The sequence below is a fragment of the Spea bombifrons genome, chromosome 3, assembly GCF_027358695.1.
Source record: "Spea bombifrons isolate aSpeBom1 chromosome 3, aSpeBom1.2.pri, whole genome shotgun sequence".
Lineage (NCBI taxonomy): Eukaryota > Metazoa > Chordata > Amphibia > Anura > Pelobatidae > Spea > Spea bombifrons.
In genome coordinates, this window is record NC_071089.1 from 571157 (window position 1) to 590461 (window position 19305).

Here is a 19305-nt window from a genome sequence, read left to right on the forward strand (position 1 = left end):
CACCCGGCCACCAAACCCCAACCCAGTAACTGCACCCGGACACCAACCACCCAACCCAGTAACTGCACCCGGACACCAACCACCCAACCCAGTAACTGCACCCGGCCACCAAACCCCAACCCGGTAACTGCACCCGGCCACCAAACCCCAACCCAGTAACTGCACCCGGCCACCAAACCCCAACCGAGTAACTGCACCCAACCACCAAACCCCAACCCAGTAACTGCACCCGGCCACCAAACCCCAACCCAGTAACTGCACCCGGCCACCAAACCCCAACCCAGTAACTGCACCCGGCCACCAAACCCCAACCCAGTAACTGCACCCGGCCACCAAACCCCAACCCAGTAACTGCACCCGGACACCAACCACCCAACCCAGTAACTGCACCCGGCCACCAAACCCCAACCCGGTAACTGCACCCGGCCACCAAACCCCAACCCAGTAACTGCACCCGGCCACCAAACCCCAACCCAGTAACTGCAACCGGACACCAAACCCCAACCCAGTAACTGCACCCAACCACCAAACCCCAACCCGGTAACTGCACCCAACCACCAAACCCCAACCCGGTAACTGCACCCAACCACCAAACCCCAACCCAGTAACTGCACCCAACCACCAAACCCCAACCCAGTAACTGCACCCGGCCACCAAACCCCAACCCGGTAACTGCACCCGGCCACCAAACCCCAACCCAGTAACTGCACCCGGCCACCAAACCCCAACCCAGTACCTGCACCCGGCCACCAAACCCCAACCCGGTAACTGCACCCGGCCACCAAACCCCAACCCAGTAACTGCACCCGGACACCAACCACCCAACCCAGTAACTGCACCCGGCCACCAAACCCCAACCCAGTAACTGCACCCAACCACCAAACCCCAACCCAGTAACTGCACCCGGCCACCAAACCCCAACCCAGTAACTGCACCCGGCCACCAAACCCCAACCCAGTAACTGCACCCAACCACCAAACCCCAACCCAGTAACTGCACCCGGCCACCAAACCCCAACCCAGTAACTGCACCCGGCCACCAAACCCCAACCCAGTAACTGCACCCGGCCACCAAACCCCAACCCAGTAACTGCACCCAACCACCAAACCCCAACCCAGTAACTGCACCCGGCCACCAAACCCCAACTCAGTAACTGCACCCGGACACCAACCACCCAACCCAGTAACTGCACCCGGACACCAACCACCCAACCCAGTAACTGCACCCGGACACCAACCACCCAACCCAGTAACTGCACCCAGCCACCAAACCCCAACCCAGTAACTGCACCCGGCCACCAAACCCCAACCCAGTAACTGCACCCAACCACCAAACCCCAACCCAGTAACTGCACCCAACCACCAAACCCCAACCCAGTAACTGCACCCGGCCACCAAACCCCAACCCAGTAACTGCACCCGGCCACCAAACCCCAACCCAGTAACTGCACCCGGCCACCAAACCCCAACCCAGTAACTGCACCCGGCCACCAAACCCCAACCCAGTAACTGCACCCAACCACCAAACCCCAACCCAGTAACTGCACCCGGCCACCAAACCCCAACCCAGTAACTGCACCCGGCCACCAAACCCCAACCCAGTAACTGCACCCAACCACCAAACCCCAACCCAGTAACTGCACCCGGCCACCAAACCCCAACCCAGTAACTGCACCCGGCCACCAAACCCCAACCCAGTAACTGCACCCGGCCACCAAACCCCAACCCAGTAACTGCACCCGGCCACCAAACCCCAACCCAGTAACTGCACCCAACCACCAAACCCCAACCCAGTAACTGCACCCGGCCACCAAACCCCAACCCAGTAACTGCACCCAACCACCAAACCCCAACCCAGTAACTGCACCCGGCCACCAAACCCCAACCCAGTAACTGCACCCGGCCACCAAACCCCAACCCAGTAACTGCACCCGGCCACCAAACCCCAACCCAGTAACTGCACCCGGCCACCAAACCCCAACCCAGTAACTGCACCCAACCACCAAACCCCAACCCAGTAACTGCACCCAACCACCAAACCCCAACCCAGTAACTGCACCCGGCCACCAAACCCCAACCCAGTAACTGCACCCGGCCACCAAACCCCAACCCAGTAACTGCACCCAACCACCAAACCCCAACCCAGTAACTGCACCCGGCCACCAAACCCCAACTCAGTAACTGCACCTGGACACCAACCACCCAACCCAGTAACTGCACCCGGACACCAACCACCCAACCCAGTAACTGCACCCGGACACCAAACCCCAACCCAGTAACTGCACCCAACCACCAAACCCCAACCCAGTAACTGCACCCGGCCACCAAACCCCAACCCAGTAACTGCACCCGGCCACCAAACCCCAACCCAGTAACTGCACCCGGCCACCAAACCCCAACCCAGTAACTGCACCCGGCCACCAAACCCCAACCCAGTAACTGCACCCGGCCACCAAACCCCAACCCAGTAACTGCACCCGGACACCAACCACCCAACCCAGTAACTGCACCCAACCACCAAACCCCAACCCAGTAACTGCACCCGGCCACCAAACCCCAACCCAGTAACTGCACCCGGACACCAACCACCCAACCCAGTAACTGCACCCGGACACCAACCACCCAACCCAGTAACTGCACCCGGCCACCAAACCCCAACCCGGTAACTGCACCCGGCCACCAAACCCCAACCCAGTAACTGCACCCGGCCACCAAACCCCAACCGAGTAACTGCACCCAACCACCAAACCCCAACCCAGTAACTGCACCCGGCCACCAAACCCCAACCCAGTAACTGCACCCGGCCACCAAACCCCAACCCAGTAACTGCACCCAACCACCAAACCCCAACCCAGTAACTGCACCCAACCACCAAACCCCAACCCAGTAACTGCACCCGGCCACCAAACCCCAACCCAGTAACTGCACCCGGCCACCAAACCCCAACCCAGTAACTGCACCCGGCCACCAAACCCCAACCCAGTAACTGCACCCAACCACCAAACCCCAACCCAGTAACTGCACCCGGCCACCAAACCCCAACCCAGTAACTGCACCCGGCCACCAAACCCCAACCCAGTAACTGCACCCGGACACCAACCACCCAACCCAGTAACTGCACCCAACCACCAAACCCCAACCCAGTAACTGCACCCGGCCACCAAACCCCAACCCAGTAACTGCACCCGGACACCAACCACCCAACCCAGTAACTGCACCCGGACACCAACCACCCAACCCAGTAACTGCACCCGGCCACCAAACCCCAACCCGGTAACTGCACCCGGCCACCAAACCCCAACCCAGTAACTGCACCCGGCCACCAAACCCCAACCGAGTAACTGCACCCAACCACCAAACCCCAACCCAGTAACTGCACCCGGCCACCAAACCCCAACCCAGTAACTGCACCCGGCCACCAAACCCCAACCCAGTAACTGCACCCGGCCACCAAACCCCAACCCGGTAACTGCACCCGGCCACCAAACCCCAACCCAGTAACTGCACCCAACCACCAAACCCCAACCCAGTAACTGCACCCGGCCACCAAACCCCAACTCAGTAACTGCACCCGGACACCAACCACCCAACCCAGTAACTGCACCCGGACACCAACCACCCAACCCAGTAACTGCACCCGGACACCAACCACCCAACCCAGTAACTGCACCCGGACACCAACCACCCAACCCAGTAACTGCACCCGGACACCAACCACCCAACCCAGTAACTGCACCCAGCCACCAAACCCCAACCCAGTAACTGCACCCGGCCACCAAACCCCAACCCAGTAACTGCACCCGGCCACCAAACCCCAACCCAGTAACTGCACCCAACCACCAAACCCCAACCCAGTAACTGCACCCGGCCACCAAACCCCAACCCAGTAACTGCACCCGGCCGCAGGAAGTCACCCTCCATTACGCAGGAAGTCACCCTCCATTACGCAGGAAGTCACCCTCCATTACGCAGGAAGTCACCCTCCATTACGCAGGAAGTCACCCTTGTACTTCTGCAAACACATGTTATATGAAGTGTACACAAAAAGGAAGTTGGAAGGGATCACAGCCTGTACATACGCACACGGTAGGTCACCCTACATGTTACACACAACACATAAGGACCGAGACCAGTAACAGAACACCGGGAGTACAGTTTGCATTATCCATAACAATACAAGACGTAAACAATACAGGAACCGGCCCCCGATAACAGCAAATAAAATCCTTAACAACAAACAATAGACAGTGCTGTCCTACACACCGATCAGCCATAACATCCTGCGCACGTGAAGCGAATAACACGCATGATCTTGTTATCATGGCAGTGGGGGGGGTATATAACACAGCAAGGGAACACTTTGTCCTCACGTGAGCATCAGAACCGGACCGCCGAGCCACGGAAGAAGGCGGCTGGTCTGATGGACCGCGTTTTCTTTTACATCACGTGGAGGGCCGGGTGCGTCGCTGGGAACACAGGGCACCGGGACGCGTCCATGGGGGCCGCGTCGCAACTTACAGGACTTATACGTCTCAGTGCCAGATATCGCAGCTTCAGAGGACTAGCGGAGTCCGCGCCTCGACGGGGAAAAAGGGGGCCGACGCAGGCTGGTGGCCATAATATTATGGCAGATCGGTGTACATGAAATAACACACAAAGCTGCGCTATACAGGGAGCAACCCCAATAATATCATAGGAAGTAACCCCAATAACAGCATAGGAAGTAACCCCAATAACAGCATAGGAAGTAACCCCAATATCACAGGAAGTAACCCCAATAATATCATATGAATAACCCCAATAATATCATATGAATAACCCCAATAACATCATAGGAAGTAACCCCAATAATATCATAGGAAGTAACCCCAATAACAGCATAGGAAGTAACCCCAATAACATCATAGGAAGTAACCCCAATATCACAGGAAGTAACCCCAATAATATCATATGAATAACCCCAATAATATCATATGAATAACCCCAATAACATCATAGGAAGTAACCCCAATATCATAGGAAGTAACCCCAATAACAGCATAGGAAGTAACCCCAATAACATCATAGGAAGTAACCCCAATAATATCATATGAATAACCCCAATAACATCATAGGAAGTAACCCCAATAATATCATAGGAAGTAACCCCAATAACAGCATAGGAAGTAACCCCAACACCATAGGAAGTAACCCCAACACCATAGGAAGTAACCCCAATAATATCATATGAATAACCCCAATAACATCATAGGAAGTAACCCCAATAACATCATAGGAAGTAACCCCAATAATATCATAGGAAGTAACCCCAATAACAGCATAGGAAGTAACCCCAACACCATAGGAAGTAACCCCAACACCATAGGAAGTAACCCCAATAATATCATATGAATAACCCCAATAACATCATAGGAAGTAACCCCAATAACATCATAGGAAGTAACCCCAATAATATCATAGGAAGTAACCCCAATAACAGCATAGGAATAACCCCAATAATATCATATGAATAACCCCAATAATATAAGTAACCCCAATAATATCATAGGAAGTAACCCCAATAACATCATAGGAAGTAACCCCAATAATATAGGAAGTAACCCCAATAACATCATGGGAAGTAACCCCAATAACATCATGGGAAGTAACCCCAATAACAACATAGGAAGTAACCCCAATAATATCATAGGAATAACCCCAATAACATCATGGGAATAACCCCAATAATATCATAGGAAGTAACCCCAATATCATAGGAAGTAACCCCAATAATATCATAGGAAGTAACCCCAACACCATAGGAAGTAACCCCAACAACATCATAGGAAGTAACCCCAATAACATCATGGACACCTGGGAAGTCACTTCTAATAATATAAAAGAGAGTAACTCCTAATAATATTATAAACAGGAAGTTACTCCTAATAAAATAACAGACAGGAAGTAAGTCCTATTAATATAACAGTAAGTAACTCCTTATATCACAGGAAGTCACTCATTATAATAGCATAGACAGGAAGTAACTCCTAATAATATAATAGACAGGAAGTAGTTCCTAATAAAATAATGGACCGGAAGCGTTAATAATATAATAGGAAGTAACCCCAATAATATTGACACATGGGTAGTAACAACAATATCATAGACAGGAAGTAACTCCTAATAATATAATGGACAGGAAGTAACTCGTAATAATATAGTAGGCAGGAAGTAGCTCGTAATAATATAGTAGACAGGAAGTAACTCCCAATAATATCATAGGCAGTAAGTAAAGAGAGAGGAAGCTGTGTGACATCGGGGCCATGTCATAAACGGGGCAAACAGGAATAACCTCGGGCCAAACGTAACAAATTAACCCCCAGGTTAGCTGGAGGGAAGGTAACCTCAGTCTCATGGCAGATACCCCAGTATTAGTCAGATGGAAGGCAGTTACCCAGGTATGAGAAAGGCCTGAGCTACTTTTACCCCAGTCTTAAGCAGACATTAGGCATTTTTACCCCAGTGTTTGACAGGCACGAGACACGTTCCACCCTCTATTAAGCAGTCATGAGGCAGTTAACCCAGTGTTGGGTAACCATGAGGCAGTTTTACATGATGTTACCCCAGTGATAGGCAGGCAGTGAAAATGTTCCCGAGTGTTAGACAGGCAGGCAGCAGAGATGTTAGGAAGGCAGTGAGGATGTTCCCCCAGTGACAGGCAGGCAGTGAAGATGTTACCCCAGTGATAGGCAGGCAGTGAAGATGTTGCCCCAATGATAGGCAGGCAGTGAAGATGTTGCCCCAATGATAGGCAGGCAGTGAAGATGTTGCCCCAATGATAGGCAGGCAGTGAAGATGTTGCCCCAGTGATAGGCAGGCAGTGAAGATGTTGCCCCAGTGATAGGCAGGCAGTGAAGAAATTGCCCCAGTGACAGGCAGGCAGTAAAGATATTGCCCCAGTGACAGGCAGGCAGTAAAGATATTGCCCCAGCGATAAGCAGGCAGTTAAGAAATTGCCCCAGCGATAGGCAGGCAGTGAAGATGTTGCCCCAGCGATAGGCAGGCAGTGAAGATGTTACCCCAGTGATAGGCAGGCAGTGAAGATGTTGCCCCAGTGATAGGCAGGCAGTGAAGATGTTGCCCCAGTGATAGGCAGGCAGTGAAGATGTTAGCCCAGTGATAGGCAGGCAGTGAAGATATTGCCCCAGTGATAAGCAGGCAGTGACGATATTGCCCCAGTGATAGGCAGGCAGTGAAGATATTGCCCCAGTGATAGGCAGGCAGTGAATTATATTGCCCCAGGATTAGGCAGTTACCCTTAGTATTGGGCAGGCATGAAGCACGTTTACCCCGGTATCGGGCAGGCATGAGGCAGCTTTACCCCCGTGCCGGGTATCTGCGGGTCAGGCAGGCACTCTTTTCTCCCACTCACCGCTCGGCTCCGGGCTCCCCGGGGCCCGTGTCATCGCTCCCGGTGCCGCTGGGCAGGGTCAGGGGGTCGGTGTGGCCCCTGGCCCGGGTTTCTGCCCGTGTCCTCCCCTCGGAGCTGTCCCTGGTGCTGCAGAGGATCCGGATACTCCCACAATGCACCGCGGCAGCTACTGCACTGACGTCACAGCCCGCGACACACCCACATGTAACGGCGCTACGGCTACACAAAATGTGACACTCATTCTACACAACTCAGCAATTCTACAACATGCATCATATACAGCACAACAATTATACAACACATACTACACAGCAGTTATACAACACATACTATACAACATAACACAACATACATCATATACTACACAGCAATTATACAACACATACTATACAACATAACACAACATGCATCATATACTACACAACAATTATACAACACACACTATACAACATAACACAACATACATCATATACTACACAGCAATTATACAACACATACTATACAACATAACACAACATACATCATATACTACACAACAATTATACAACACACACTATACAACATAACACAACATACATCATATACTACACAACAATTATACAACACAACACAACGTACATCATATACTACACAACAATTATACAACACTTACTATACAACATAACACAACATACATCATATACTACACAACAATTATACAACACTTACTATACAACATAACACAACATACATCATATACTACACAGCAATTATACAACACATACTATACAACACAACATGCATCATATACTACACAACAATTATACAACACTTACTATACAACATAACACAACGTACATCATATACTACACAACAATTATACAACACATACTACACAGCAGTTATACAACACATACTATACAACATAACACAACATACATCATATACTACACAACAATTATACAACACATACTATACAACATAACACAACATACATCATATACTACACAACAATTATACAACACACACTATACAACATAACACAACATACATCATATACTACACAGCAATTATACAACACTTACTATACAACATAACACAACATACATTATACAACACTTACTATACAACATAACACAACATACATCATATACTACACAGCAATTATACAACACACACTATACAACATAACACAACATACATCATATACTACACAGCAATTATACAACACTTACTATACAACATAACACAACATACATCATATACTACACAGCAATTATACAACACATACTACACAGCACAACATGCATCATATACTACACAACAATTATACAACACATACTATACAACACAACACAACATGCATCATATACTACACAGCAATTATACAACACATACTATACAACATACATCATATACTACACAACAATTATACACTTACTATACAACATAACACAACATGCATCATATACTACACAGCAATTATACAACACATACTATACAACATAACACAACGTACATCATATACTACACAGCAATTATACAACACTTACTATACAACATAACACAACGTACATCATATACTACACAGCAATTATACAACACTTACTATACAACATAACACAACGTACATCATATACTACACAACAATTATACAACACTTACTATACAACATAACACAACATGCATCATATACTACACAGCAATTATACAACACACACTATACAACATAACACAACATGCATCATATACTACACAGCAATTATACAACACTTACTATACAACATAACACAACATACATCATATACTACACAGCAATTATACAACACATACTATACAACATAACACAACATGCATCATATACTACACAGCAGTTATACAACACATACTATACAACATAACACAACATACATCATATACTACACAACAATTATACAACACATACTATACAACATACATCATATACTACACAACAATTATACAACACTTACTATACAACATAACACAACATGCATCATATACTACACAACAATTATACAACACATACTACACAGCAGTTATACAACACATACTATACAACATAACACAACATGCATCATATACTACACAGCAATTATACAACACTTACTATACAACATAACACAACATGCATCATATACTACACAGCAATTATACAACACATACTATACAACATAACACAACATTCATCATATACTACACAACAATTATACAACACTTACTATACAACACAACATGCATCATATACTACACAGCAATTATACAACACTTACTATACAACATAACACAACATGCATCATATACTACACAGCAATTATACAACACACACTATACAACATAACACAACATGCATCATATACTACACAGCAATTATACAACACATACTATACAACATAACACAACATGCATCATATACAGCACAACAATTATACAATACTTACTATACAACATAACACAACATGCATCATATACTACACAGCAATTATACAACACATACTATACAACATAACACAACATGCATCATATACTACACAGCAATTATACAACACTTACTATACAACATAACACAACATGCATCATATACTACACAGCAATTATACAACACATACTATACAACACAACATGCATCATATACTACACAACAATTATACAACACTTACTATACAACATAACACAACATGCATCATATACAGCACAACAATTATACAACACATACTATACAACATAACACAACATACATCATATACTACACAACAATTATACAACACATACTATACAACATACATCATATACTACACAACAATTATACAACACTTACTATACAACACAACATACATCATATACTACACAGCAATTATACAACACATACTATACAACATAACACAACATACATCATATACTACACAACAATTATACAACACAACACAACGTACATCATATACTACACAACAATTATACAACACTTACTATACAACATAACACAACATACATCATATACTACACAGCAATTATACAACACATACTATACAACATAACACAACATGCATCATATACTACACAGCAATTATACAACACATACTATACAACATAACACAACATGCATCATATACTACACAACAATTATACAACACTTACTATACAACATAACACAACATACATCATATACTACACAACAATTATACAACACATACTATACAACATACATCATATACTACACAACAATTATACAACACTTACTATACAACACAACATACATCATATACTACACAGCAATTATACAACACATACTATACAACATAACACAACATACATCATATACTACACAACAATTATACAACACAACACAACGTACATCATATACTACACAACAATTATACAACACTTACTATACAACATAACACAACATACATCATATACTACACAGCAATTATACAACACATACTATACAACATAACACAACATGCATCATATACTACACAACAATTATACAACACTTACTATACAACATAACACAACATACATCATATACAGCACAACAATTATACAACACATACTATACAACATAACACAACATGCATCATATACTACACAGCAATTATACAACACATACTATACAACATAACACAACATGCATCATATACTACACAGCAATTATACAACACATACTATACAACACAACACAACATACATCATATACTACACAGCAATTATACAACACATACTATACAACATAACACAACATGCATCATATACTACACAGCAATTATACAACACACACTATACAACATAACACAACATGCATCATATACTACACAACAATTATACAACACTTACTATACAACATAACACAACATTCATCATATACTACACAGCAAATATACAACACACACTATACAACATAACACAACATACATCATATACTACACAGCAATTATACAACACATACTATACAACACAACATGCATCATATACTACACAACAATTATACAACACATACTATACAACACAACACAACATGCATCATATACTACACAGCAATTATACAACACACACTATACAACATAACACAACATACATCATATACTACACAGCAATTATACAACACATACTATACAACATAACACAGCATGCATCATATACTACACAGCAATTATACAACACACACTATACAACATAACACAACATGCATCATATACTACACAGCAATTATACAACACATACTATACAACATAACACAACATTCATCATATACTACACAACAATTATACAACACATACTATACAACATAACACAACATGCATCATATACTACACAACAATTATACAACACTTACTATACAACATAACACAACATACATCATATACTACACAACAATTATACAACACATACTACACAGCAGTTATACAACACATACTATACAACATAACACAACATACATCATATACTACACAACAATTATACAACACATACTATACAACATACATCATATACTACACAACAATTATACACTTACTATACAACATAACACAACATGCATCATATACTACACAGCAATTATACAACACATACTATACAACACAACACAACGTACATCATATACTACACAACAATTATACAACACATACTATACAACATACATCATATACTACACAACAATTATACAACACATACTATACAACACAACACAACATGCATCATATACTACACAACAATTATACAACACTTACTATACAACATAACACAACATTCATCATATACTACACAGCAATTATACAACACACACTATACAACATAACACAACATACATCATATACTACACAGCAATTATACAACACATACTATACAACATAACACAACATGCATCATATACTACACAGCAATTATACAACACATACTATACAACATAACACAACATTCATCGTATACTACACAACAATTATACAACACATACTATACAACATAACACAACATGCATCATATACTACACAGCAATTTTACAACACACACTATACAACATAACACAATATTCATCGTATACTACACAGCAATTATACAACACACACTATACAACATAACACAACATACATCATATACTACACAGCAATTATACAACACTTACTATACAACATAACACAACATGCATCATATACTACACAGCAATTATACAACACATACTATACAACATAACACAACATGCATCATATACTACACAACAATTATACAACACATACTATACAACATAACACAACATGCATCATATACTACACAACAATTATACAACACATACTATACAACATAACACAACATACATCATATACTACACAGCAATTATACAACACATACTATACAACATAACACAACATACATCATATACTACACAACAATTATACAACACTTACTATACAACATAACACAACATACATCATATACTACACAGCAATTATACAACACATACTATACAACACAACATACATCATATACTACACAGCAATTATACAACACATACTATACAACACAACATACATCATATACTACACAGCAATTATACAACACGTACTATACAACATAACACAACATGCATCATATACTACACAGCAATTATACAACACATACTATACAACATAACACAACGTACATCATATACTACACAGCAATTATACAACACATACTATACAACACAACATACATCATATACAGCACAACAATTATACAACACATACTATACAACATAACACAACATGCATCATATACTACACAGCAATTATACAACACACACTATACAACATAACACAACATACATCATATACTACACAGCAATTATACAACACATACTATACAACATAACACAACATACATCATATACTACACAGCAATTATACAACACATACTATACAACATAACACAACATGCATCATATACTACACAGCAATTATACAACACATACTATACAACATAACACAACATGCATCATATACTACACAGCAATTATACAACACATACTATACAACATAACACAACATGCATCATATACTACACAGCAATTATACAACACATACTATACAACATAACACAACATGCATCATATACTACACAGCAATTATACAACACTTACTATACAACATAACACAACATACATCATATACAGCACAACAATTATACAACACATACTATACAACATAACACAACATGCATCATATACTACACAGCAATTATACAACACATACTATACAACATAACACAACATGCATCATATACTACACAGCAATTATACAACACATACTATACAACACAACATGCATCATATACTACACAACAATTATACAACACATACTATACAACACAACACAACATGCATCATATACTACACAACAATTATACAACACTTACTATACAACATAACACAACATTCATCATATACTACACAGCAAATATACAACATAACACAACATACATCATATACTACACAACAATTATACAACACATAAAACAAAATAAATCATATATTACACAGTAATTCCACAACATACATCATATACTACACAACATACAATATAGCACAACATGTATACAACACAACATAAATCATATACTACACAGCAATTATACAATATGTCACCACACTAACACTATACAGCACAGCAATTATACAATGTAACACAACACTAACGCTATACAGCAATTACACAATGTGTCCCGGAGCGAGATACGGGGAATAGAGACTGAGACGCCCCGCGGGGCCGGATACGGGCCGGATTTGGGTGATATCCGTACATTCGCCGTCCTCGCGGGGTAACACTTGTCCTTGGGGGGGGGGGTATATGTTTATTTTTGGGAGAAGCGTTTGCACTTGGATCAGGTGTGACCGGGGTATTCACCAGAGACAGCCGGTACATTTATTACCACACGCCGGGCAGATCCTGTGCCGCCGGGGCATTACACGGGGTGACTCCATCGGCCGTGAGTTCCAGGAAGGTGGGGTACGCAGGAATTTGCTCCCCGGTCCAGTCCAAAAGCCTCAGCTTTATCTGCCCCCAGGAGACATATACCCTTTTGGCTCGTTACTGCCCCCTGCAGGTCGCGGGCAGAATAACCTGAGAGTCAGTCTGTTACCCCACACCCTGCAGGGGGCAGCACTTTACATGTGAGACCTGGGGACAGGGGCTGAGGAGCCGGAATTTACTGGCCCGGCGCCATGTGGGGTAGAAGTGTACATTTAGGAATTGTGGGAATGCAATTCTTATCATGCCCTGCTGGCTGAGGGTTCTAGGAGTAGTCCAGCTGCTGGAAAGAGGCTTGGTGCCGGCTGAACTTGCTGGGAGTTTCGGTCCTTCTGCAAAAAGCAGCAGAGCGTGCCGGGAGCGGCATTTTCCCGCCAAAAGCCCCGGTCACGAAGTTGCCAATCCCAAAATGGCGGCGTTGCGGGTCTATTTCTGCGGCAGCATCCGGGGCGGGGGAGGGGACCGGGAGCTGTACGGACGGATCATCGCTCTGCTGCGGGAATATGGCCGGGTACTAACCGAGCACATCGCCAGCGGTACGGGGCACCGGCAGTAGCGTCAATATCACCCCAAAAATAACCCTTATTGGTGACACGAATACTCCCAACAGCCCTGACTGAGAAAGTTAATACCCCAAATATCCCTAATTAATAACATTATTACCCCCCTGTACCCCTGATTAATGACATTACCGATTGCTAATAAGTCCCCCCTGGTATCGTAGCCCCATGCGGTGCTGTTGGAAAGGGTTAACGAGGACATGTGTTTTGAGGCGGAAAGGGTTAATATTGGTCCTTCTTGTTTAGGGGAGGAAGCCGGTGAGCGCGGGGACCGGTTCATCCATGACCGTGACGTGGCGTGGCTGAGGGAGGCGGATGGTGAGTGTCGCTCAGCCGCGTGTTGAGTCTCCACGCGGTTCCCTCTGCGTGACGGGGGTCGTGTCCCCGCGCGGTTCCCTCTGCGTGACGGGGGTCTCGTCGTGCCCCTGCGCGGTTCCCTCTGCGTGACGGGGGTCTCGTCGTGTACCCGCGCGGCTCCCTGGGCGTGACGGGGGTCTCGTCGTGTCCCCGCGCGATTCCCTCTGCGTGACGGGGGTCTCGTCGCGTCTCCGCGCAGTTCCCTCTGCGTGACGGGGGTCGTGTCCCCGCGCGATTCCCTCTGCGTGACGGGGGTCTCGTCGTGTCCCCGCGCGATTCCCTCTGCGTGACGGGGGTCTCGTCGCGTCTCCGCGCAGTTCCCTCTGCGTGACGGGGGTCGTGTCCCCGCGCGATTCCCTCTGCGTGACGGGGGTCTCGTCGTGTCCCCGCGCGATTCCCTCTGCGTGACGGGGGTCTCGCCGTGTCCCCGCGCGGTTCCCTCTGCGTGACGGGGTCTCGTTGTGTCTCCCCTGCAGTGGTGGTGGCCGAGGTGTCCCAGCCGTCTCTCGGGGTGGGATATGAGCTGGGTCGGGCCGTGGACATGAACAAGAAGATCCTGTGTCTCTTCAGACCGTCCTGCGGGAGAGGTGAGTGCGGTCGGCGGGGGCCGGCGTCCATCCCTACCCCCGGCAGGCCATGAAGGGCGGTGAACATGTGGAATCCACCTGCCTTTAAAGCGTCTTTCCGGGAGCGTTTAAAAGGTCCCGGGACCGGCTCTGCTTACGGCGGGAAACGCGGTCTCCTGACTCGCTGCTAAATCCCATTTTATCCTCAGTCACCCCCAAAAGTATCCGGAGCGCACCCTTTGAGCGCCGTACACAACTTAATAAGGAGGAGCCGCTGCTGCCCCAGTAAGAGCCGCTGCTGCCCCAGTGACCTCGCCCCAGTAAGAGCCGCTTGGTCTTCCCACACCCAGTAAACTCCAGCTTTCTGATTTAACCCCCGGGTATCGTACCTTTCGCCGCGCCCGTCCCACCGAAGGGTAGTGTATCGGTTGTCTCCGCTTGCCCCGGGAGACCGGAGTTACAGAATCGCTTTGTTTTTTTTATTCCAGTCCTTTCCGCGATGATCCGAGGAGCAGATAATGGCCGCTCCGTTATGGTCAGAGATTACGAGCCGGATGAGATCGAGGGAATCTTGTCTGAGTATTTTAGAGTTACGTTCCCCTCCTTGTGACCGCGTGCAGCGGCTGCCGACGGACCCCCAGCGGGCAGAAATTAATAAAGGGGTTTTGTGCTGTTTGCGTTGTGACTGGATTTTTATGTGGCTATAAAGGGGGGGGGGGGTAGAGGGTCCTGCCTTCGCTGCTGGAAGAACCCCTCCCGACCACCTTGGGGTCCAGATCCATCAGGCAGGTGTTCAGGGTCTTCCACAGGGAAACCTACCCCAATCTCACTGATTTATACATTATACGGGGTCCTCCTGCAGCAGTAGTTGACTGGGGTTAGGCCTTCATGATGTAGAAGAAACAGAACTCTCCTTCACTGAAGAGACCCCAATGATAAACCTTTTTTGTAATTTGGAGGCCGGCTGGTGGCTCCCGGGGCTGGGCGCCCTCCGGAACTCCAGGAAAATGAGGAGGATGCAGCCGGTCGGGGCTGGTGAGTGCGGTCGAGGCTGGTGAGTGTGGTCAGGGCCTGGTGAGTGCGGTCAGGGTCCGATGGGGCAGGTGAGTGCGGTCAGGGCCGGATGGGGCTGGTTAGTGTGGTCAGAGGGAAGAAGTTGCTCCTTTTCTCCTGTAGCCTCAGCAGCGATGGACTTGACTTGAGAGAAGAATGTGTCGTCTCCTCCGACGGATAGACGTAGAAGACCATGGGGGGCATCAGCCTGGGTTCAGATCATATGAGCCCCCAAAAATTCTGGCTCTGGGGAGACCGGCCACAGCTTCACCGAGCGGAGGGAGCCCTGGCAGGGAGACGCTGGATTGGTTCCTTTGTCCGCGAGGTCTGACCAGGTCAGACTTCACTACGGGAAACGGGGTACGATGAGCTGGACTGCGGTGGGATTTGTTGTGGGTGTCTTGTCCTGCTTTTTGGGAAATCCCTCGCTCCATGGTGGGACGGCTGTTTTATTTTATCGGAGATGTCCTAGTGAGAGCAGGAGCTTCCTCTGATGCCGGGTCTCCTGCGCACGTCCACGAGCTAGAAGACCGATGCGTCCAAGTGAGACGTTGCGCTGCGGGAATCTCCTGTCCAAACCGCTTGATGTGCGGCTAAGCGAGAATCGGAATAAACGAGAAATAAAAAGCCCACCGCCGAAACCCGTCCTCGTCTCCTGCCCCGGCCGCCGGTGGTTGACGCCCGTCCTCGTCTTCTGCCCCGGCCGCCGGTGGTTGACGCCCGTCCTCGTCTCCTGCCCCGGCCACCGGTGGTTGACGCCCGTCCTCGTCTCCTGCCCCGGCCGCCGGTGGTTGACGCCCGTCCTCGTCTCCTGCCCCGGCCGCCGGTGGTTGACGCCCGTCCTCGTCTCCTGCCCCCCCTGCCTGTCCTCATTTTATGGTTTTAGACCGTTATTTTTTTTATTATTCCCTTTTATTTATGCAGCGCTGTCCAATATAAATGGGGCGGTTAACATCACGATTGCACATTAATACACACAGACGCATCAGGTGCAAACCCGGCCCGTGAGCTTACAATCTACCCTTATGGTGCTTTATACAAAGTTCCTGGCAGGGATGGTGGTCTCGAGGGCCCTGCGCATGAGCTTACAATCTTAGGGAGTAGTAGCTCTCTTGCAGCAGTAACTAGGGGTAAGAGGTTTCAGGGGGCTAGAGGATGAGCGCCTGGTTTAGGATGGTGGCTAGCAGCGGGCTCGTGGTGTTTCGGCCCAGGATTCCCGGCTGCACGCCGAGGCTTATAATGGAAGATGGTGAATAACGCCTTCTGTTTGGGTGATTACTCCGGATATCAGGGGGCGGCTGGGGGTCTCGCACTACATTAAGCGACATTCCTGTCTCAATCTGTTCCAGTCTGCGTAGGGATGTACCCGCTACATGGCGCCGTCCTCAGTATAGAGAAGCCCCCCGTAGCATGATCCCCCGGGCAGAGGAGAAGCCCCCTATAGCATGATCCCCAGGGCAGACGAGAGGCCCCCCGTAATCCGATACCCTCCCCAGGGCAGAGAAGCCCCCGGTAATCCGATACCCTCCCCAGGGCAGACGAGAAGCCCCCCATAGCACGATACCCTCCCCAGGGCAGAGAAGCCCCCGGTAATCCGATACCCTCCCCAGGGCAGACGAGAAGCCCCCCGTAGCACGGCCCCATTCCCAGCACACGGCCGAATAAAGGAGGTCTGGACTTGGCGATGTCACCAGAAGGCCGGAAGGTCTCATGACATCACAGATTAACGAGCAGTTATTTCTCTCGCATGTTTTCTTGCTTAAGATTGTTGTGTTGGTTACAGCGTGATGGGAGTTGCAGTTGGAGGCACGGGGATCCAAACAGCCAATCATATAGACCCCGCACACCCGCACCTGCGCAGCACACGCTACCACTGTCGGCATATCACAGGGCGTCGCGCCGGCTGGAAGAAAGCATTCGGCCACATAACGTCTTACGTGCAACTTTAATCATTCATAAAGAAGCTTCCGGTAGGGGCCGCAGACGTGGCAGCCCCCCACTCGCTCACAAACCTAGCGCGGGTCCCTCTGGCGTGACCCCCACATAACGCATTCCACTGGAGAATCACAACGAAACGAAACGGGTTCATTGTAATAAAAATAATTCTAATTATAAATATAAACGCATATATTCTCCAGATAAACAAATTATCGGTAATTAACTCCGGTAGTGCCGGGGGCGCTGCACGAACCGGTGACAAAGGACCGACGGGCGAGGCACTCTGGGGCCAAAAGTCCCGGGAATGGAGAGGTGTAAACAGCCCCGGCCGAGGGAAAGAAGTTTGGCCTCCGCAAGACAACATACGTGTTAGAGAGCAAAGGGTTAACAGGAAGGGGGCAAAGAGCAAAGGGCTAGCAGGAAAGG

At 46.8% G+C, this 19305-nt stretch overlaps 2 protein-coding genes across 3 annotated transcripts in view; one reads left to right on the forward strand and one right to left on the reverse strand.

Moving 5' to 3' along the window:
• TTBK1 (tau tubulin kinase 1) overlaps positions 1 to 7550 on the reverse strand; it is a 49484-nt gene extending 41934 nt beyond the window's left edge. Inside the window, exon 1 of the mRNA XM_053460601.1 lies at positions 7411 to 7550. The gene's annotated coding sequence lies outside the window, so the exon portion shown is untranslated. The remainder of the gene's footprint in view (positions 1 to 7410) is intronic.
• A 7069-nt stretch (positions 7551 to 14619) lies between these two features.
• DNPH1 (2'-deoxynucleoside 5'-phosphate N-hydrolase 1) lies at positions 14620 to 16563 on the forward strand. Of its 2 annotated transcripts, XM_053459134.1 has the most exons (4): positions 14620 to 14941; positions 15212 to 15283; positions 15799 to 15909; positions 16377 to 16563. In XM_053459134.1, exons 1-4 carry the CDS (start codon positions 14650 to 14652, stop codon positions 16496 to 16498), a joined length of 597 nt encoding a protein of 198 aa, XP_053315109.1. In that variant the 5' UTR covers positions 14620 to 14649; the 3' UTR covers positions 16499 to 16563. The 2 variants fall into 2 exon arrangements, with proteins under 2 accessions (XP_053315109.1, XP_053315110.1); XM_053459135.1 differs by lacking the exon at positions 15799 to 15909.
• Positions 16564 to 19305: the final 2742 nt, after the last annotated feature.